Genomic DNA, 24,149 nt, shown 5'->3' on the forward strand with positions numbered 1-24,149 from the left:
GTTGTTGTTATTAAAAGAAGACAAGCACACAGAACATCCCCCTCCTCCTTTTCCATCCAAGAACCCGGCATTATGAAATTTGTAACAAAAACGTGAGCGTTGGTAGTCCTGGTGGTGGTGGTGTACTGTGCTGGTGCTGTGAGCTATTCCTGAATGCAGGTGAAAATTTGAGTTCCTGATTATTTTTTATTTAAAAATTTCAGAGTTCGTATTAACTTGATACATGGTCAACTTTAAAACAATAGGAAGGTATTTGGTGTGACTGACACACGCAAAGAATTTTGTTCTGGGGTTTTTTGGCCATGTGTTTGTTTTAAAACGTGAATTTGGAAAGGTCCCCGATCCCGCTATGGCTAGAATACAGCAGTTATAAAGTTGATTTCATCTGTAACTTTCATTTCGTGGTTTTAGAGAAAGGATTGATTCAATCCCTCTTCCCATCCCTCCCTCCTTCCTCCCCCTGCTTTTCCCTCTCTTTTCCCTCCCTCTGCACCTCCTCCACACCCACACCACTGCCGACTGCTCTTTCTCACTTGCAGTGTGAGAATAAAACCAGGTAATGGCTCTACAAGCTGCGATTCTTACTCTTGGGTCATCTGTGCTCCAAACCGTAAAGCATAATTTCTCGCATCTTTTGTAGATACAAGAAAGAGGGTCTCCATAAAAATGTTACCTACTTCAAAGAGGTGAATACTAAGAGCTTACACGTTTCAGGACAGTCAAGGGAAAACAGTTAGGAGATTTCTCATTGGTTCCAGGCACTTGCCTGTTTGAAAAAAAGGAAAGAAAAGCGAAGGTGACTTTTAAGGTGCCTGTAGTGTCCGTGCTCTGGTGCAAAGCCAGTGCTGAGGCTGGGCTGGAAGCCGGGTTTGCTGCTCTGCTCCCTCTTCTCCTCCTGGGGCAGTTCAGCCCATCGGCTTTGTGCTCCTGGCCCGCATGGGTACCCGCGTCCCTTCTGCGCTTCCAGCCAAAGCACCAACTGCTGGGGTATGAAATAATTTGGGGTTCTGCCTGGGCAGACCCCTGTGTTTCATACTGGAAGGGCGTGCGGGATTGTTAAGTTGTTTGCTAGGACAAGGATTTGTGGGGCATCCAGGCTTCAGCCTGGACAACTTGCTCACGTGAGTTTAGGCATGATAAATTCTTCTGCCTCTCCTCTGTTTTGCATCAGGTATGTACGGTTCAGCTGGTCTTTTTTATGTGAGTTGCGTATGGCCCAAAGCCTGTGCTAGCGATCTATTTTCTTTGGTCCTGCTTGTCGCCTTGCTCGCCACCGATGCAAAGAACTGTAATGCCTGAGACTCCCTGCCCCCTGGCAATGTCACTGTTGGTTATTCATTCCCCTGCAGAGCGTAAGAGAGACACCATTACCTATAAATATCAGCTCTTTGCCAGAAAGTTTTTTGTTTACAAGTGTCGCAGTGTATTTAGTACCAGGTGTGCGGTAGAAAACTTCTGTTTTTTTCAGTTTCTTCCTACGTAAGGTATATGTTTGAATGCTGCTGCAGACTTTGTTTTCCCCACGGTAAGAAACGTCCTGGTGGAATATGGAAGGTAAAAACGTACGTGTGAAAAAGAAGGTGGATTCTGTGACTTGAAAACAACAAAAATGATCAGGGAGGCTTCTGTAATTAACTGTTTTAAAAACGGAATAATTTTAAAGCTGATCACGTGTAACAGAGCACGCTGGCCTCTTAAGCACTGGCACAGTCCAGTACGGGTGGTACAAATCCTTGATCTTCTAAACCATAACTTGTGAGGAGCTGTGTTCTCCAGAAGTGAAAATGGATAATAAAAAGCAGGTCCTGTTGCTTAGCTGATGACTGAGTGTGAATAGAAAGTGCTTGCAGATTTCTCTCAGAAAAAGCCTGGAAGGGGCTGCTGTATGTTTGTGAGATGCCTCCTGGAACGGCCCTTCGGTGTGAGCTCCGAGGAGCATGAGCTGGGAGCGGAGCGGGCTGGGGATGCTGGGGCAGAAAGGATGGAAAATGCAGGCAGTGAAGGACATCTCAAGGCTTCCAATAAATAACATAAAAAGATACTGGAAGCCTGAAGGGAAGTGACTGCAGAGGGGGATGGGTTTGGAGGGAACTTATGCTCTTGCTGTGAGCTTTCTAGGAGCTAGAATTATAATTCCCAAATTAATAAAATCTCAGGAGGCGAGAAGAACTGTAAGAAGGGTATGTATGTAGTTTTACATACAGAGTAGGAAACTGAGAGCACTGAGAAAAGAGGCACGCATAAGAACACTTTAAATTTGAAGTGTAAAGTTTAATAAAAACCAAGGATATCTAAGTATAAATTATTTTTCTTTTGTACTAATCCTATTTTCTTCCTTATTTGCATACAAATTGCACTGATTGAACCTGTGATTCTTTAATTATTGGCATAGTTAAGCCTGGTGAGGTGGTGCTACTTCCATTTTAGTGTCTTGTTTAGGCTTGAATGAAACTCTCTTAATTGGGCAGAGCCAAGCATTTTTGAGTTTTATTAAATCCATGCAATTTTTTCATTTTTCAAATATTAATTTAATTTTCATTCATGCTTATTGTCAGAATAGCTCAACTTTGTGCCTAGGGTTGCTTATTATTTGTTCATTTCTAATACTCTGCATAGTATAAACACAAATGTAAAGGTTATCACTCCGCAGCAATCTGTGAAACTTGGGATGCAAACAGGAAATCACAGGATTTTTAATGTCATTCTGCAAATTAGTAGTTTTGTACATGCTGTGGGAGAGGTGGCAATTTCAGAGGAACTTGACTGAAGGGAAGAGATGTTTGAAGCTTGGTGGGAGTATGGGGTGGGAAGATAGGCAGGATATGTCTTGTGGACAAAAAAAAGAGATGGGAAGTAAATGAGTTTATATAAAGGTTGCTGAGGCTGATACACTAATAGAACATAAACTGAGTAGGAACATGGTAAAAAGCTCCATCAAATATTTACATTTTCAATATTGGTGTTCAGGTACTGTGTGGTGTTAAGATGACAGTGGTGATAGAAATGGTGTTCAGGGTCTACCTGAATTTTAAATTATGTGCATTGCTTAAGGAAAGGATGATTTGGGGAGTACCTTTGTCTCTTTTGGGGTATTTATTTAATTTAGTTGTTCTTCTCTCAATTTCCTATTTTTTCATTTGCTACAGCTCTACCTTTAAAACAGTTTTAATGACAAATCTTAGTCTGCAAGCAAGTCATGACATGTACCACTATTTTTCTTCCTTAAGATTTTTCTAGCATAGAGGCTCGTAGCTGTTGTAGATGCCAAAGCCTTCAGGCACATTTCCGGGAAGCATGATATGAATTTTATAACCCTAGACACCAGTCACTGCAGGTTGGGGGTGGTGGTGCCTGTTTTTATGCCAAAGTCTGGCAAAATCTCATTAGCTAATTCTTTCACTTGTGTTTTTGTAAGCTTTAAATGCTGACTCCCCCCCCTGCCCGCCGCTTTTTATGAGGTGGGTGGTCTGGTTCAGTGGGACTGTTCTCAACTGTTTTGCCAATTTTTAGAGATTCTTTATGTGTTACTTTCCTGTCTGTAGACTTGAAACTCCATTTGTGAAATTATCCTGTTCAAACACTAGTGCACTATTTAATTAAAAGACATTACATAAAAAAAAAAAAACCCAAACATAGCCTTTTAAAATCTTCTTCTAAATGTGAAGCAGAAATAGTGTTTACCAACTGTCTTTGTTTTTTTAAAGGTAGACAGATATATAATTTGGTTTTAAAATTTGTTAAATCTGGATCAGTAAGTCTAAAGTCAGGTTTCGGGGAAGTTACTGGGGTTTTTTTAAGAATATTAGTAAAAGTAGTCATATGAATGGAAGTGTTAAACTGTTAAGTACTGCCTTGTGAACTAAAAGCTGTTGTAAGGAAATCATAGAATCACAGAATGGTTTGGGTTGGAAGGGACCTTTAAGGTCATCTAGTCCAACCCCCTGCAACGAGCAGGGACATCTTCAACTAGATCAGGTTGCTCAGAGCCCTGTCCAACCTGACCTTGAACGTTTCCAGGGATGGGGCATCGACCACCTCTCTGGGCAACCTGTTCAGTGTTTCACCACCCTCATTGTAAAAAGTTTCTTCCTTCTATCAGTCTGAATCTCCCCTCTTTTAGTTTAAAACCATTATCCCTTGTCCTATCACAACAAGCCTTACTAAAAGGTCTGTCCCCATCTTTCTTCTAAGCCCCTTTAACTATTGAAAGGCTGCAGTTAGGTCTCCCTGGAAATCTCATGTATGGACATAGAACTACACCAATGTAATCCTGACTATTCATAGTTGGGAGTAGAAAGGGATTATCCTTTTATTCTGTACTGGAAGAATCATTCCCAGCTCACCCGATGGTTCAGCTTGGTGCCTCGAAGAGACTTCACGTTGACTCTGCTGGTGAAGAAGAAGAGGGTGTGATGGAGGCTCTGTTCACCCATAGGAGTTTCATTCCTTGTCAGGGAGATTTTGCTGAAATAAATACATTTCATTCTGCATACAAAGCTGTAACCTTTTTTCCTTGCAGTCAAAGGATAGAGATGTGGGCTCAAAAGCAAATTAATTATCCACTAACTACTGAATCGTACCTTGTGCGTAAACAAAAGGCATTTACCTCATACCCCATTGATGCATCATGTAATAAATGTGACAGTTATGGCTTTTTGTCTTATCTCTCTTCCTGCAGTGTCCATAAAAGTGTTTCTCACTTGTAACAGATGGTCAGAGCACAGCTTTGAAATTTATCTGGAGATGAAGCCCCGTTGATTCCATTAAAAGTAAAGAGTTTTCGTGCAGATGGAGACAAGGAAGGATTTATTCTTCTTACAATTCTGATTATGAGGTATTTCATACAATGCCTTCCTTTCCTTTTTGCCTGCAGGTGATGTGCCTTCAGGATTTCTTTGGTGATGATGACATTTTTATTGCATGTGGACCGGAAAAGTTCCGTTACCAGGATGATTTCTTGCTGGATGAAAGTGGTAAGAAGATGTATTTTTAAAATGTTTACAACCAGAGTAGAGGGCAGATTTCCATATCATGCTAATTAAGCCAAAACTGTATCACCTAAATTGATTTAAAAAAGAGGATAAATATTTTTATTCTTTAAATTCTGAATACTGAAAATAAGAGGTAACCGAAAGCAAGAATAAAGCTGCCAAGGGAAGCATATCTGCCTATGCAGCATAAAACTTTACTTCAGCCTGAATTTCATATACCATAGGAAATAGTCATGTGTTGGGTGGAACTCCTTTTTTGCAAGGTCTTTCTTAGCATTTTGTCTTTATTTTCTGTTTTAATTTATTCTGCTTCTTTATCACAATCTTTCAACCTCACAATTCGTACAATTGAGAATTAGATAATACTTCAGAGGTAGTATGATAAAGGAAGCTAGTTACAATTTTGTATGGAAGATAAATATAATCAGCAAATGCAGACAAAGTCATCTGAGAAAATTCAGGGAGTTCTCTCTTTTCTCAGAGACTGACTAATACAATAATGTAATCAATGTACATAATCCTCTCTGGAAAATACATGTTTGATTTGCAAATTTCTTTGTTCTTACAGAGAATATTCCTGACTTAGGAACCACAGTCATAAGAAAAAAACCCTATGAGCTTTGTGTGTTTAAAAAAAAAAAAAAAAAAAAAAGAGCTACCACTTAGATAGCATTTATTTTTGTGTAGAGCAAGACCCAGCAAAGGTGATATTGGCCCTGTACTCTCTCTCAGTCGAGGGTATGTTTGCAATCCATTAGTATCAACTTCTCTCATCTTTTTTCAAAATATCACAGGTCTCAAAGAACAGCTGACTGAAAAATCAGTCAGAAAAGAATTTGCTACAGTAGTAATCATAGTCATCACATGCATGCTTGTTTAACTTCACCACTTCGTCACTGGTTTTGATGCAAATATCCATTCAAAATGGAAGATGGTGCAATTGTATTTTCCTGACTAACTTGTGAAACTGGAAGGATTCTTGGTTTACCTGGATCCAGACAAATGCTCCATTAGCTTGTGTAGGGGCAGAAGAAGTCAGTTTGCACAGACCTTACGTTGTGAGCTGAAGGGTGAGCACATGTTCCGCCTTCCTCCAGAGCACCTTATAATATGGAAATAAAAATCAAACAGTGCACCAGATTTGCTCTTTGCAGTAACGAAATTGCTGTAGTTGCCTCTCAGGTAAAATGCACTAACCGTGGAAAAGGAACTTTAGCCACCTTTAGGACAGGAATTTGGAAGGTAAGGGGGACATATTTGGGCAGTGGGGGAGTTTCCCAGGTGGCAATGTGGCCAGCATGGGCTGTCCTTGCCTTTAATGAGAGCAGAGCCAGGTACCTGACTGCGTAGTCTGGATTTACTTGTCTCTCTTATCTGAGAGGTGACACTGGCGGCTGCCCGGCGTCTCCTCACAGTGAATCCTGCAGCAGTTTTCCCAGCGCTGACTCAGGGAGAAGTGCTGACAACAGATTTTTCTAAATCCCAGTTTGAAGTACATAGCTCTTTTTTGGAGGTCTTGTGTCAAAGTACAGACATAGCCTGCCTCTGTCTAGTCTTTATTTGTCTGACATATCATCATCTCTTTGAGTAAGCACTATCTTTCTCTGGAACATTGGTGCTTAAAGCCGTATTATGCTGAGCTGAAAAAAAAAAAGCTTAACAGGCTTTTATAGGCTGAAAATACAACTTGTATTTGTAATTTGTTGTGGTGGTTGCTCTTCTACTAGGTAAAGATTCAGTGAACGTTGACTGTTTTGACTACAGGAGGGAAGAAAGAGCAGAAAATCAGACTCCAGACTATATCTCTAATTTCTTTGCAAAGTGTACATCAACTTTGCTCTCTATTTTGGGGGAAGTTTGGTATCAGAAAACTTCTTTAGGTTGCTTGCCATTAAGAGCTGATGTACCAACTGAGAGGGATCTAGTCGGACTTCTCTGAGGTAGGAGCAAGATTTGGATTGAGAATTAAAAAACAACTGAGCTTCTAGCTTGTTTTGCTTGGCAAATGACGTTTGTGTGATCACACTATGTGTCTGTGTGTTCCTCTTAGTTAATCTAAGAACATTAAAAATATTAGTAAGTGCTGTCCAACTCTGTAAAGCTTGGAAAGCCTGTCTCTGCTTCCCTGAAAAGGAGCTTGAAGCAACACTGTGCTAGTCTCTGTCACTACATCCCAAATGTTTCCCAGTTTCAGCCAGATGATGAGAATAACAGTTAAGGTGTTGCAGGTTAAGGAGTAAAGAAAAGCAAAATTTGAAGATGGGTGAGAAGAGTAGAGAGAATAAATACTTAAACAATCAGGGCTCTGGGCTTTGGGGAATTACTTGTCAGGGAGGAAGAATCCCCTTGCTCTGTGGTCTGGGTTTAGAGCTCCTGATACTAGAAGCGAGCGAGAGGCAAAGTTTAGAATCATAGAATCATTTAGGTTGGAACAGACCTTCAAGATCATCGAGTCCAACCATCAACCATGCCCACTAAACCATGTTCTGAAATGCCTTGTCTACGCGCTTTTTTAACACCTCCAGGGATGGTGACTCAACCACTTCCCTGTGCAGCCTATTCCAATGCCTGAAAACCCTTTCAGTAAAGAAATTTTTCCTAATATCCAACCTAAACCTCCCCTGGCACAACTTGAGGCCATTTCCTCTCGTCCTATCACTTGTTACTTGGGAAAAGAGACTGACCCCCACCTCACTACACCCTCCTTTCAGGTGGTTGTAGAAAGCGATAACGTCTCCCCTCAGCCTCCTTTTCTCCAGACTAAACAACCCCAGTTCCCTCAGCCGCCCCTCATAAGACTTGTGCTCTAGACCCTTCACCAGCTTGGTTGCCCTTCTCTGGACACACTCCAGCACCTCCATGTCTTTCCTGCAGTGAGGGCCCCAAAACTGAACACAGGACTCAAGGTGCGGCCTCACCAGTGCCCAGTACAGGGGGACGATCACCGCCCTGCTCCTGCTGGCCACACTATTTCTGATACAGGCCAGGATGCCGTTGGCCTTCTTGGCCACCTGGGCACACCGCTGGCTCATATCCAGCCGGCTGTCGACCAGCACCCCCAGGTCCTTTTCCACCGTGCAGCTTTCCAGCCGCTCTTCCCCAAGCCTGTAGCGCTGCGTGGGGTTGTTGTGACCCAAGTGCAGGACCCGTCACTTGGCCCTGTTGAACCTCATAGAATTGGCCTCGGCCCATCCATCCAGCCTGTCCAGATCCCTCTGTAGAGCCTTCCTGCCCTCCAGCAGAGCAACACTCCCACCCAACTTGGTGTTGTCTGCAAACTTGCTGAGGGTGCACTCGATCCCCTCGTCCGGATTGTTGATAAAGATATTAAACAGAACTGGCCCCAACACCGAGCCCTGGGGAACACCACTTGTGACTTGCCTCCAACTGGATTTCACCCCATTCACCACAACTCTCTGGGTTTATCCAGCCAGCCAGTTTTTCACCCAGCGAAGAGTACACTTGTCTGAGCCATGAGCTGCCAGCTTTTCAAGGAATATGCCATGAGAGACAGTGTCAAAGGCCCTACTGAAGTTGAGGTAGATAACATCCACAGCCTTTTCCTCATCCACTAGGCGGGTCACCTGGTCATAGAAGGAGATCAGGTTGGTCCAGCAGGACCTGCCTTTCATGAACCCATGCTGGCTGGGCCTGATCCCCTGGTTGTCCTGCACATGCCATGTGAGCGCACTCCGGATGAACCGCTCCACAATCTTCCCCAGTACCGATGTCAGGCTGACAGGCCCATAGTTCCCCGGATCCTCCCTCTGACCCTTCTTGTAAATGGGCGTTACATTGGCAAGCTTCCAGTCCTCTGGGAGCTCCCCAGTTGACCAGGATTGCTGATAAATGATGGAGAGTGGCTTGGCAAGCACCTCCGCCAGCTCCCTCAGTACTCTTGGATGGATCCCATCTGGTCCCATAGATTTGTGAGTGTCCAGATGGTGTAGTAGCTCACTAACTATTTCCTCCTAAATTATGGGGGGTATATTCTGCTCTTCGTTTCTGGGATTGGAAAAGCAATCACCTGTACTGGAATTCGTTTTAGCGAACACTAGGTATTGGGAGAGTAGGTACCTGCAACTGAGCCAGTGCCAGTAGGTTTCTTTCCCAGTAAATAAAACTTAGACCCATTGACAAGGTAGATGGTAGATGTTTGATTGACTCAGTTGAAGGTGGATGTTTAGAACACTTCATGTGAATTACGCTCTGGATATGTCTGGTTTGCTTTTGTAAAGGGATCTATATGCCTGATTTAGCTGTTCTTATCTACATTTCTCTAAAGTTGCTGAAAGAACTTTTAGGATGAAATTAATTCCACCCCATCAGAAAGGAGAAGTCTAAAGACTCATCAGTCTGCACTATTTCTAGTTGTCTTTATCCTCCTCCCATGGCTTGCTCCTAGCACAGGATAACACCTTCTAAAAGCCACAGAATCAGAAATTTAGAAAAAACAGTCTAGAAGTCAGTGAATCAATCTCCCTATCTAAGTGTGGGATTAACATTCCCCATTTCATTTCTGACATACTTGTCTAACATGCTCCTTTAACACCTCTGATGAGGAGGAATCTGTAACCTGCTGAAACGTTCTGTGCCAGTGGTGAACTCTCCTCACTGTTTTTCAGCTATCTTACCCCAGATTCCCTTGCGCTATAAAGGAAGCCCATTACTACTTTTCTTATCTACTGTGAACATGGGAAACAGATGATTCCTTTTTTTTGAAAAAAACTGTGGACTGCCATGAGCCTCATCAATTTTCTCTTCTTTAGGCTGAACAATTAGTTCAGCCTTTCTTTGTTTTGACTTCAGGCTCAAACCTGTCCTTGAGGGAGGGAGTGTGTTCCTTCTTTGTATCATCTCCCTTCTCTGTTTTATGTCTTTCAGGAAGAGGCATTGCATATCCCCTTGGCAATCAGTTAAGAAAAGTCAGTTAATTAGGAATCCATCAAAGAGGAAAACAAGCAGTCGGCACTATACGTTGCAGTTTCTTCTCTCTTCCTTGATGTACAGATGGTTTTCATATTAAACACAGTTTATTGCATGAAATACAGAATCAATAGGCACCACCCCCTTCATAATTCCTAGCAGTCATCTCCGTATCTGACCTAAGTGATAGATATGATAGCCACACGCACTTCCATCAAGAGAACTGCAGATGGGACACGAAGATGCATGGGAATGACCATAAAATTGAGAAGCGAATACTCCTTGTTTGTCAAGCGTCAGTGGCAATGCTATTTTCATAGAAAGTTTTTGTGGGAAATGTAAGCACAAAACCATTATGTTAATGAAGCACACATTACATCAGCCAGCTTGTAAGAAGAAAAATTCCTCAGAGCAGAATATGGCAGTGGCTGCTTCAGGCATTGTTAGTTTGCAGTTCTGGAAACTTTCCCAGAAATCCCAGGTTTTCTTTAAATGATGATGGTTCAGTTTTCAAAGACAAGAAGAAGTCAGAGGATGGTTTTCTATAGCCCTCAGCTGCGGGTTGGCAGAGATTAGGGTTTAAGGGCCATGCTCAAAAATATTTGCAATCAGCTATTATTTAAGCATCTAAATAGGATTTGGCAATGTAAATAACTCATGGGATTGGCCCCAACTGAGAACATCTCCTTGGCTTATACGGGTATTTCTTTCTTAGCGCTGTAATATATGAGAGTTTTTGAGTCTGGCAGTATCAGACTTGAATTTTTAAAATTTTTTTTTATGTTTAGTTAATGTTGGCCGACTGCTTTGGAAGCTTAAGGGTCGCACAAACCTAAATATGACAGGCTTCATCACGTACTGAGGTGCATCGTGTAAAAAATTCGCAATCTCGGCTGACCAAAGCCGGTGTCTGCCTCCAAGCAGAGCGTAACCAACATAGAATGTCTGGATGTGAAAGCAACTGCAGATCGCTTGTCAAGAGCACATATTACTGTTATGGAAACAATGACGAGAATGACTCTCTTCTAGGGGAAAATTAAGACTGGAATCTTTGAAACCTAATTTCACTTTGACTTTGCTGGCCTCTGTTAGTCCTCAGCTCAGCATCTCTGTGCCAGCAGCGTTAACTGCTTCGTCTTGCCAGCAGCAGACAACTTGCCAGGAAAATCTGAGTCCTGTGGTGTCCGCACACGTGCATGTGCGCGTGGAGGCATGCACACGCATCTGATTCAGCAACTGCGGTTAAGGTCAGGAGTATCATGTTTATCCCTGTTAATAACTGTCAGGTTTCTGTAACCTCCATTACTCTGTCCTTCCTAAAGGAGGGAGGAAGGGGAAATCGGTTATAGTCCTCGTCTACCCTGATTTATAGGACAGAGACTGATGTGTTAAGCAGTTTTTGGCTGGACTTAGGAGCGGAGAGCATGCTGGCTGACTTACTCTGCCCTCATCAAAAACTCGTGCTTTGGCAATTGGAAAGTAATGGTGGGTTCTTTGAGATATAACTTTGCTTTCAACAGAGGCATAAATATAAAGTGTTCCAGTGCAGTGTGATATTTTCAAATGTCAACAACTGCTGGGCCTTGGAGACAGATATTCTGTGTATGAGGCAGAAGCTGACGGAGGCAGGAGGGACCAGTCCTCCGGCTGCGCGTACCATTTAGACTAATGGCTCGGAAAGGGCAGAAGGAAAGAAGCTGTTTTTCCTGTGGATTGCATCCAGTGCCCCCTTCGTTTTCCTACCCCAAGACCTCCCGTTTCATCTCCACCCTCTCATCGTCCCTCAGACACTTGCACGGTACCCTCAGCTCCCTCACGTTTGGCACACCACCGCTCGTCCTCGTCCCCTCCCTCACGGCAGGGACATTAACGGCGTCTCTCTTTTATCCAGCACCGTGGGAGTTCCACAACTTCCCCCGAATTGATGGGAATATACCCTCACCGAGACCACCCGCGCCCAGCCACACTGGAAGTCAGTCCGTCCCTCCCTCCCTCGGAGCGTGCGGCAGCCTTGGCTCTGGCTGGGTGGAAGTACTCAGCCGTAGGGCAGCATGTGAGCGACCCGCTTGTTGCTGTTGCCTTAAACTCTTAAAAGGAGATATGCTGATCTGCAGTTAAAAACTAAGAACAGGCTGTTAGCCTGACCATCAGGTGGCTGTTCATATAATATCGCGTGGCGTTCATTAAATAAAATCCATAGTAACGCTTGAGTCGAATGAGCCATTCACATGAAAAATGCATTCACAGAGCTTCAGGTTTTTTCTGCGCAGGATTTCTCTTTTAATATTTGGCATTTTTATAGATACGTTCTTGATTACGTAAGCCCATTTCTTCATCTGTTGTCTGCAAGCTATTTGCTTTGAATATTCTCTCCTCTGTCTCACAGGTCTACTTATTTGAAACATTGCTTCTCACCTTTCTGCCTAAGCATCTCTAGCAGTGAAAGTTTGGTCACTTAAATCATAAATCTTTGCTCCATCCGGCTGGCAGATTTATAGACATGAATAAGGACATGAGAGCTTTCAAGAAGATTATATATGTACTTTCCAGTCCAGATTTACACTGAAGTGCCTCTCTCTTCTTTCCCTTTCTCCGCCTCCTCACCACGCACACATGTATATTTGCATAGTTATCACTTTTCATCAATGTTGCTATGAAAAAGTTGCCTGTATGTATAACCAGGAAAAATCGTGATCACTTAAAACTTATAAAACAGTCTCTCATTGAAACTAGCCAAACAGTAAGGCTGCAGTTGATGCTAATTCACTCTGCTCATTGAACCAAATGTTCTTCAACATGTTTTCTGCAGTATTTTCTTTCTCTGATGTCTGTTAAAAATAGCATGAATGAAACACCATCCAATAAATTAGAGCTGGTGGAAATTCCCACTTAATTAGCATAAGGATTTTTGAGTGTGCATATTCCTTCAATATTTTTTGATGGTAAAGCTGATTTTGGATATAAAAATACTAAAAACTTTGGGTCCAAAAAATATCAAGCATTTCTCAATAATATGTGCATTTTAATTAAATTGCATTTTATTAGGAATTTATAATATAAAACTTCAGCTTGTGTTAAATAAAAGAAAAATTGTTTTTAAACATCATCAGTATTATTATCTTAATGTACAGGAGGTTTTACTCATAACAGGTAGTGTTAATATGCAGTTAATAACAGAGTAGACAGAAAAGTGTTTATTGGTTTTGTATAGCTTGGTATTCTTCTTCTTTCATTTTATTTTTGTGTTGTAATTTCTTGAACTGAATCTTGCCAGGGGAACATTTAGATTAATCAGGTTGGTTCAGGAGAAAAGATTTTTCTTTCAACACATTTTAAGCTAGTTTCCCAAACTATGAACATCTCAATTGTATATCCAAATGCAAAGAGCGCAATTCCAATTTTTATGACCAGTTTCATAAAGAAACTTTCAGTTCTGGGGAAGTAACACGGAAATTTGGTAGACAGAACAGGGTGGATCTTGGCAGTTGAGTTCTTAATTTGACTGTCTCATATATCTTCGTTCATGGACGTTGCTTTACTTTACAGCCTTTGAGCCTAGTCCACAGGTTGTATAATACTCCATTCTAGACCACAGGTTGAGTTTTGAGCTTGTATGTTCAGTCTGTATCCTCAGAAGATGGTAGCTTCCAAAATATCAGCTTCCTTTGAGTGCTTTTTAGGAGACACTTTATCTGTTACTTTTCCAGTTTCAGTGATGATGGAAGCAGCAGATAGTAGCTGTATATTATAACCCCCTCCACCGAATCTGTTAAGTAGCTTGGTGACAAGTGCAGATGAGGTTAACATCGGAGATGTTCAGAAATCACCTTTCCCATATATTTATCTTTGCACTTTTCCTCGTCTTGTTAATTAGCTTGGTAAAGTGGAGTGTACAGTGTTGGTAATCTTGGCAAGTATATTTGTATTTTTCTCAGTTTGCAGATCCTTTCCAGTGCTGGAAACTATTAGACTGATCTATTTCTGAAAAGACGTACCCTGTAGTCCTATTGCAGGAGATCCTTTGGGTGCGAAACATAATCCCATTTTCTCCAGTAATTATGAGTTTATATGAGACAGCTTCGAGATGAGTAGGTCTTGTAGCGTCAGTGCTTCATTATTCAGTTTGAGAACCTGAACAAACTGTGCCATCTGCTAAGTTGTTTCGGGATGTGCCCTGGAGACCTGCCTCTTTGTTGGGTACTAGGGTTGTATCAGGGAGATTTTGTATTGAGGTTAGACTCTACTCATCATCAATAAATTTGGACTGACTTATTAAAATGACTGTTGTAATTTTCTACTTCTCATACTAGATACAGGCCCTATACCTGGAGTTTTGTCGTGTCTTGAGTAGGTGTGTGCACACTTTTTTAATGCCAGAGCTGTCTGCAGATTCTCTTATACTGGCAAAATCTTTTGAAAAGAGAATAATTATTCAAAATCCAGAGTTCATTAGCTTTTAGAAAGCAGGAACTTTCTGAAGGCATATGAGGAAAATATATTCATTCTTAATATTCATTAAAGGCCTTTTTTTAAAAAAAATCTTACCAAACAAACCACAGTACAGCAGCTGAGAGAGAATCAAAAACAAGCTGGATAATATTTCAAAGTGGTAAAATCAGAAGCTGAGTACATCAGAGATAGGTATTCATATTTATATACTCACACACATTTAGTGAGATTCTGTGTATACAGACACAAATATGTCAAGTATAAAGGGTTTTACTGTCTTGCAAATGCAGCCAGTGGAAGACCTCTGTATAATGCCTGTGTTGGGCTGCACCACAAAACTGATGGCTCAGAATATATGCTGCAGTAGTGGTTCTGTGTTGTTATTTTCAGTATGCAACCTACCTACAGAAATTTCCCATTGAAACACTCAAAAGTGTTACCTGACAGTTCAGGTTGCTTCTGTGAACAGTCACTGTTGAATAAACTTTTTTCATAGCATAGCTCCATGCAGGAGGACTGGATGCTAATATTATGCATAAAGTCATCTAAGGCTGAGTAATCATTAGGAAGTCTCATGTTGCCATGGAATTGAACACCCGTAGGTGGTAGGTCATGGAGCTCTGATTTGGATTCTTTTATTCTTCAGCCAGAGCTTTTTTTAAATTTTGTTCTAGAGGAATTGTAACACTGTTTTTTTTCTTTTGGGAGAAGATCTTCTAGGGACTTAAAATTTATTGAAGCAAGAAAGGAGCTAACCTGAGATCTCATTCTTTTAACTGAAGGACCTCGGTCAAGGAAGGTTTTTGAAAGATTGCTAATTATTCCTAATAGAGTGGAGGGTGGTTAGAAGACAAAGAAATTTAAATCGCTTAGTTTTTTCTGTTACTCTGGAATAGGAAAGAGAAATTTTTCACAGCTGCTTAGAATTGTTAAGATTGTCTAGCAAAAATAGGAAGACAACTTACAGAGCGAAGCAGTTTCTGACGACGACAGCATGTTTAGGAAGAAAAAAATCCTGCAGGAGAACAAATTTGATGAAGCTTTATAAAAATTATTCCTGTCTTTAACTTTACATGCTCTTTCTGTTTTGCAAGCACATATTAATGTCTACAGAAGAGGTGACTTGAGAAAATGGAATAGACCAATTTTTGCATTGCAGTTGCTGTACTGCAGGGATGGAAGAGGATATATTGTTTTCTGCTTAAAAAAAATAAGTTGGGGAGTCATGAGGAATACACACCAGGGAGCCTAACTTTGGGATCAAATAAATTGCTTGAAATCGTCATTAAAAATAGAATTCTTAAATTTGTACGTAAGCATTTAATAATAAGGACAAACCTACATAAATAAAACAGGATTGATTTTTTAAAAATCACTTTGGGGAGGACTGTTCTCCTGAGATTCTGCTAGTAGTCTACTGGGATCACAGCTCAGACTGGATGCAGACAGACAGCTGTGTAGTTTTTACCAGCGGGAGAAATACTAACATATTATGAGAAGCTTTAAACTTCCTAGATGCAGATTAGAAACAAAATGCTCCTAATGCTAACTGGGAACATTTATTCCATTTAGATTTAGTGCTGTTAATACTAATGATATTACAGAAGAGCTCTCTGAGAAAGAGCATTAGGTGTTGTAATCATATGTTGATTTCATTTATGTTGAATAGAAGATTAAAGAAAACCAAACCAGTCTGGCAATTAAGGCTTTTTTATATTAAGAGAGAACAGTTTGAAAAATCAAGAGAATTAGTTAGTCAGTGAAGTCCATTGGACTTAAGAGTTTGGGGACTTGAATGTTGGAGGAAGTTTGGAATTTCAACCAAAAAGCAACCCAAAAGCTGGTTTAGGTTTGCATCTGTCCAAAATACGTTGGTAAGGATCCAAGCTCAACTGGCAGAAAATGGAAAGCCTAAAAAGAATTGATCAGTAAAGAAGTCTATACCAAAACCTAGACATGAAAATGTTCATATAGTCACATTTGGCGAAATTATGCTGATTTTGACCTTGCCAAAGAAATCAAATTAGATAAAGGTTTTAGCCAGATGAGGAGATTAAAAAAAAAAAAACCAAACCCAAACAAACCACCAGGAACTGAAGTCATGATACAGTGTAGTAATGATAGATCTATTATTTCAATATTTTGGCCTCTGTATTCAGAAAAAAAAAGAAATATATAATGGGAGAAAAGCACCCTGTCTAATCAGAATCTTTGGAGAAATGAAAATTACTGTCCCAAGAATGCAGAAGTTAAGGCAGTTGCAAAATGCATCATGCTGTGCAAGTAAGACCTATCTCTGTTGAGGAAAATAGAAGTTTGTATAAACTATCAAGATAGTAACAGAGTTTAATGCTATGCACCTTCCTGTAAAGCAAAAGAAACTGATATTAGTAAAGCTTATGATCTCCCATACTCAATAAAAATAGGCTCTTTGAGTTTTCAAACAGGACATCAGCCTTATGAACAAATTCATCTGTAAACTTCAAAACACTCTGAACAATCTCTGAAGTATGCTGTGATACACAGAATGAAAGATGGTTTCATGGGCTATTTCCAGCCTAACATGCATTAAAAAAAAAAAAAAAAAAAAGTCACTGGGGCTTTACACACCTCAGTGAGTGTTGTGGTGTTAGCAGATGTTCTTAGTAAAGCCACGTTTTCCAGATACCCCTGCTGTTAGCCTATTGCCAGGATGACTCAGCCTGTTTACATTAGTTTTATCTAAATAATTATAGCAAAATTTAATTGCCTGAACCAGATAGCGTTCAAGGAGAACCCATTAATATTAGAGGCAAAAGCTGCCTGGGGATTTTTAAATTAGAGACAGTCCTGGAGTCCTTGGTATATTTTAAGTTAGGAAGCTAATTTCTGGATTTTCTGTTGATAGGTAAAGCAGTGTTGCGGGAAGCCCGCTGCAGCTGAAGGCAGTGGTACCCTTGTGGAGGGAGAAGAAGCAGAAATGTGGGTGGGCTGGCAGTTGTACGTGCCTACAAATGGCAGGTGGGTTTTGTTGCCCACGTTGCAGCACGGCTCAGTGTGCGAGGCGTGTGTGTCCAGGTGTGAATGTTGATTTAATGTCGGCATATAAAACTGTTTTGCTTTAGTAAGGGTGTTGTATTTAATTGTTTGGTGCATGAGGATTTTGTCTGTAAAAACATAGTGCTGAGGAGCTCTGTATTGTAGTAAGTTTGTCTGAATCTCCAGTTTTGCCTTTTTTCCTGTATCCACTTGTAGACTCCTTGGGCTCTGGTTGATTTGATATTTCTCTTATGTCACAGCTCAATATTTTTTCTTGTGTATGTGAAAATTTGATAAAAACATTCAAAATCATTAATACTTGACACTGCAGGCATTCTTTTTGCTAAGGGCACACCAAGTAATGTTGTTGTTTTAAATAGCTATTAGAATACCAGGTGGTTTTATTTCTTCAGACAACATCACTTTATGGTTTTCTTCTTTAAAAATTGCTGCCTGCTAACTTCCAATACTCTTATTACAGGCAGATTTGAGGCACTAACTAGAAAAAAAAAATCAGTCTGTAATATTCTGAATTCCTTGAGGTATGTTAAGTAACTTAATTTGCTGCAAGACAGCCAGTGTGTGCCCGTTTCACTTTCTTTAAAACCAAACCTACTGCAGTGCACTCTTACATAACAGCTTATGTTCAAATGGAACAAAAATAAGGTTGTTATAATTCCTTCTCTATTTTTTCAACAATGTTTTGAAAGTTTCATCTCCTTTTCCTACCCATTACAAGCAATCTGTACCTACTTAGATGTTCCTGCCAACCAAAACCAAATTCAGACCAGTTACACAGGTCTGAATTTGGAATAATTGCATTCTTTAGGGAAGTGTGTGATTGGTGATTGGTGAATTGGACTAGATCTGGATACAGCTTTTCATAGTGAAGACAGAGGAATGGTTTGAAAAGAGCCTACAGCTTCCCCCGCCCTGTGATATAACACTGTTTTAAATGTATGGATGGATGATGTTTGGTAAAGGACAAGATGAGAGGAGAACCTGCAAGAAATGCAAAGTAAACATGCCGGTAGTTTCATAGTAAGTATTGTAGGTACATAGCAAAGTAGCACAGAATAGCCAACAGTTTTGTCAGGGTTCCAAGATACCTGATGTTCTTGTTGTGGGCAAGCCTGTAATGAGCCTAAAACCCTACACATTGATTGAGCTATACGGGGTAGCAAAACCAATGACTTCCTGGTAGGCTAAAATAGCCTGATTCTTACTCGCACTGGTCTGCATTTTCCGCCTCCAAAACAAGCATCCTGATATTTTGCATGCAGGAACGTGAAAGTCATGAAACTGAAGAGGTGGGAGGCAAGAAGGAGCATGTGTCTACAGTCTAGTAAGCAAGGATGTACATCTGGGAGAAAAAGCACTTCCATTCAGCTCCCTCCTTCCTAGGGTAGTTTGCAGTGGCTGTATCCACCATCATTTATAAGCAAAAATACATAGACATTAAACCTTAAATGTCATCTGTTTAAGTTAGCATCCTAATTGCCAGGTAATGGAATGAGGCACCGTTGTGGGTGCTCTTGCTCACTCGTGCTGTCCCCATTGACTGGCACGGCCACGTCCAGTGTCACTTTGTCATCCAGGTGAACCCCAGTCTTGGGAACCTGTTTTGCATCTGTGAATCCACTTCAAGAGTGAAGGAACCTTAAACTTTGGAAATGACAATCCAGCCCCAGGAGGCTTCATCCTTTCTCAAGTCACATCTATAAACCAAAACGCAATAGGCATAGCTCCTTAATCACAGCAGTACTTTCAATTTTCTATTTACAAGTATCTTTGTTCTTATTAAAAATGAACATTAACTTAGTCATTTCACATAACATTAAGTAAACAGTGATCTTCAATTAGTATGATGCCTGGGTTTTTAGTGATAGCGTCTGAGTGACAAACAGAATGTAGGGTTACTTTTACTTTTAAAACTGATTAAACAATTTCCCTTGTGCTATGTGAAATAAATATTTTTCTCTAAGTTCTTAAAATTGTTTCTAGAGTTTCATGATCTACCTCTGTATTTCTTCTTTCTCTGTGAGTCAGACTGCTTTGTTAGCAGTCCTTTGTGAGCCTATATCCAATTTTAAGTAATTTCTATTGCAAAAAAAAAAAAAAAATTGAGTAAAAAACGGTAATTTGTAAATGACCGTGTTTCACATTACATAATTGCATCTTGTCCAACAAGAGTATCACTACAGCAGTTATTTAACTGTTCTTACAACTCGCTGGGACATTAACATTGCAAAGAAGGATTTCTGTGCGAGCTAGTGTTGTACAGATAGTCCAAAAATCTGTTACAGGTAATTTGAAGAAACTTGTGCCCAAGCTTTGAAAAAGGAAAATAAAAAGAGTCAAACCCTAATACAAATAGCATGCTGTTATTCCTTTTCCACCTTATGGTGTTTAAATATATACCTTACTCTTCATCTCCCCATTTATGCCCAGAGTTTCTAGAGTCCAGGTCAGGTTGAAAGATGTAGTTTGCATTTAAATTTAGGAACTTTTGGGGCACTAGTAGCATGTGGCCTTACTAAAAGACGTACAATTCTTGCTGCGTTGCACTTGTATTTGGTGACTGGTCTGAAGAGTGAAGTAGGTTTGGAAGGAGCAAAGGCTTTGTCAATTAATGTCAGGGTTGAGAGTTTCAAAAAGTGGTTGAAGAGGTGATGTATCGGCAGACTCTTTACACAGAAACCATGGTTATTCATGAGCTCTGATGCGGAGAGTCTTACCAGTTACTGTGTCTCTGGGCTCCAGGACTGTGCTAAAAAGTTTTCAGTCATCTCAAGTGCGCCAAGGATTTGTGGAGAACACAGTTTTTTGTCATCTCAATGCTTTTCCTGGGTCCTCTGTTAAGCATAGCCTTCTCAGCCCCAGAGTTTGGTTCTAGGTGACGTCCAAGTGGTTAAATCCTGTTGCAGAAGTGATTCTATCGTTTTCTAGCTAAAATAAGATGTTCCTTGATACTGTATATTTCTGTGTTGTGTTAGAGGTGAATCTAATGAATAGCTTTGTTATGAGATTTTGCATTCCTTGGATTTTTGTTGCATTGAGCTCTAATATAATTTGCATTGCATTGTGCTTTAACAGCTTTCATCTTTAGTGAGGTAGGATATTGAGTATTTCCTCTTCTTACTTTTATGATGTCATTATTTCCAACTCTGAATTTGATCCAGGTGCTTATTAGGTATTTGGAACTCGTTATAGATGACAGGCACTTACTGATGGAGATACAGCTATATATAGCAGGAACTGCTTGTAGGACAGAGGTTCAACAGGACTTCTTTAAGTTGTTTAAAAGTAACTGGAGTATATGAGTACAGTGCAAAATAGGAATCTTTGTGAGCTCAAGTGGTATATTCATAAATATTCTTTATGTCTCTTCTTTTTAAAGATAAGGACAAATGCTTCTAGCCTGAGATGTGCCAGGTTAATTCTTTCAAGATCTAATACATGAAATTACAGGATATGAAAGACCAGAGAGAGAGACCTTGCAGATTATTGTGTTTGTCACAGTCCCTTTGACATCATTCATTAAAAATGAATTCTGAGTGAATTCATGATGCTGAAAATAGATAGATCTTGTTAAAATGAGAGACCTGAATAAGGAGGTTCAATGGTTGTTATCAAGAAAAGAGAGGCATACATATTGTCGGTAATGGAAGCTGCTCAGGGGAGGTTTATCAGCTTGTAGGCAACTCTGTTTCTGAGATGGAAGCTCCATGGATAGTTACTTGTTCAAACGATATTGCTGCAGTCAAATGTAAGTGAGGTTTCCTTTTTAAAGCACATAAATAGTCTCCATTGAACTACAGGCATTTCGTTAGCTTTTGGGGGTTTTTGCACTTTGGGGAGGGCTTTGCCTGCATAGTGTAGGGCGGCAGCCTTATCACTTCCAGCAAAACAGTCATCTGGAAGATTTAAAAAAATGCTCGTAATCTCATAACTCATGTTGTAAGTTATCAGTACTGTATACTGAAAACAACTTGTTTAGTTCTTGTTGCTGTCTCAGAATATTGACTTACCTGTGGGTTTTTTTTATCATTGGAACGAATACAGGGGGCACACCTTCTCCAAGCTCTCAAATGGATAGCAACAGACCAGCTTTCTGTGTTGTATAGTAAATTGCAATAGCTATATCTATTTTCACATTAGCTCTTCATATAGTCTTTATATATTTAAATGGAACAATGAATCTCACTTTGCAATAGTACATAAAGTTGTTCAAGAAAGAATAGAATAGAATAGTTCAGTTGGAAGGTTGTGAACATTCCTGCTTTCCTAAGAAAGAGACCAAGCTTCTGAAACGTGTTTTCTGCTTATATGGCAAGTTTGGAAAATAAGTCACTTGTGGTCATGATTTGATAAAGAATGTCCATGATGAATAAGATTATGTTAGCATGTTACCTATGACAGAGTTTCCAGATAAGAAGTTTCTCGCCTCAGCAGATAACAGGGAAAACTTCTAAACATGCTTACCTTACAATCACATAATGGATGCTTTCTGAATGAGATTAAAACATAATTCTCCTTTAATTGACCCAGAAATCCCTTAAGAGTGCCTGCCTTTCTTCTGAACAGCTCATAATCTTACCTACTCTTCCACAAGTATTCCTAGCTTTGGTGGCCAGTTTCCCCCGTGTTTTCCAGAACTTCCTTTCCCCCTTCTCCCCCCCACATATGAAATAGCCTTCCTGGACTCATCCATAAGACTCCAGTTTCAAATCTTTCTTCAGTGATATTACTTATTTTTCTTCTGGTGAACCTCATGATGCAGTTAAGTGGACGGAAAACTGAAAATATTTGGTGCTTAACATGGGGGGCATGTCTTTTTCTCCTCCTTTTTAAATAACCTACATGAATATTTCTCAAAACTATTGAAAGCTGATTCCTTGTCTTTATCTCCCTTTTAAGAAATCTTGCATGATGCTCAATCAAGTTCACCATGTGCTTTTTAATGACAATGATACTTTACCATTATTCACAACTACCTGCAATGCACGGGGCTGTTCCAGTTTCAGGGCTCCGTACAAATTCAGGCAAACATCAGTATTCAAATTGCACACGGGCTTTTTCATGTCTGTGAGAAGGCTGACATGAAACTCTGGAATCATAGAATGTTTTGGGTTGGAAGGGACCTTTAAAGGTCTCCTAGTCCAACCCCCCTGCAACAAGCAGGGACATCTTCAACTAGATCTTTCACAGATTACTGATGCCATTGCAAATTCACAGTAACAAACAGTTCTAGCCCATTTGCAGACTCCAGTTTAGAAAACTATTCCCAGAAGGACAACAGATTCTGCATCTTGAGTAATTATTTCCTAAAATCACTTTGTGGAAGATGACTTGAGTGGTCTGTTAAGATCATCAACCACATTCATTCCATGGGTTAGTCCTTTACTCCAAGTCTAGGGAAAGGATATTTTAAGTAGTATACATGAGACGTCTGAACATATTTCTGTATGATTCTTTCTAGCCATCTTAATACTTCTTTCCCTTACTGACAAATGCTTCAGGACAAAGATTGCATATTTTTGTGGGTGTGGTTAGCACCTCTTATTTATGGGAACAGCTTCAGTAAACAAGTAAACACCTGGACCTAGATGTTTAACATTATTCTTGGGTATAGTGATGAGATCTGACACAGCAACTGTGCATGTGTTGAGAACGGGAGAAGTGAGAGGAAAAAAGATCGTCATTCCAAAACACGATTTTTAAAAGTTGGAGTGCATTCTTCCTACTGCAGCATACACTTGCTGTGCATTTATCATTAGAAGTAGCGTTGATGTCAGGCCTCCCACTCAGAAAGTGTTTAGACACCGCATATTGTGTGTATTAGAAGTGCCTAACTAGGCAAAATATGTGACTGCCGCCATTGCTGCTGTAGTTGTAGTTGGCCTCATTTTCTTTAAAGTTGCCTGTGATCTGCAAACCTTGTAATGAAGAAGGAAAAAAAAGAAATGAAATGAAACAGTAATATATATCTCTTGGGTATTTCAAAGCCACAGAGAGCTAATTAAAATCTCATACTTAAATATCTGATCCTTGGGGGTATAAAACAGTGCATAGGTTAGCTAGAAACCATAACTTCACAGATAAACAGTGGCAAAATAAAAACATAATTGTCTGGGGCCAGTTAAATTGGGTGTTAGTAGAACTTTATTTGAATAGGTGTTGGTTTATGCATCTGAAAACCGTCATTTATTTTTCCAGCATTTGCATATATTATCTGTAGTGCTAGATGCTTGAGCTGTAAGATGCCAAGAAATTATCAAATGTGGCGCAGCAATTACTGGTGTGCTTTGTGCACAGCGTTCAAGCTGTGCTGCCTCAGAATATAACTCCTCACCCAGGGAAAGTGTCCCATCTTTGCTGGCTCACCTCATCACAGGACAGGGGATGATTCATATTGTGTAGAAATGCTAGTGAGAAGTCGTTAGAGCTTGATGCTCAAGAAATTTCATGCTAATACTTTTTAGTCTGTCGTCTTTACCTTCAAAGTATCTCCAAATGAATCAATTAGTGCACTTGTTTTCCTCTACCCTCATGTTGTAACCAGCTGAGTGGTAATGTGTGGTCTGTGATAGAGAAGGGCAGAAATAGAAATGATGTGTGGAAATAGGTAAAACTGGGCTATAATAAGAGCAGAAACACTACAAGGAAAGAACTAAAAATGCCTTCTGGATGGACGACGTGTGTGTGCGTATACAAATGGGAACAAAACTTAAATGGCCAGTATACCAATTCTGTTGCTTAGGA

The 24,149-nt window shown here is 40.2% G+C and overlaps 1 protein-coding gene across 3 annotated transcripts in view; it reads left to right on the forward strand.

The window, feature by feature from the left end:
* The window catches only part of DCLK1 (doublecortin like kinase 1), a 252,017-nt gene that overhangs the window by 121,902 nt on the left and 105,966 nt on the right, over positions 1-24,149 (forward strand). For all 3 annotated transcript variants that reach the window (XM_069807991.1, XM_069807990.1, XM_069807993.1), the window contains exon 4: positions 4,874-4,973. In XM_069807991.1, coding sequence (XP_069664092.1) covers positions 4,874-4,973 — 100 coding nt within the window. The remainder of the gene's footprint in view (positions 1-4,873; positions 4,974-24,149) is intronic.

Source organism: Haliaeetus albicilla, chromosome 20, assembly GCF_947461875.1.
Source record: "Haliaeetus albicilla chromosome 20, bHalAlb1.1, whole genome shotgun sequence".
Lineage (NCBI taxonomy): Eukaryota > Metazoa > Chordata > Aves > Accipitriformes > Accipitridae > Haliaeetus > Haliaeetus albicilla.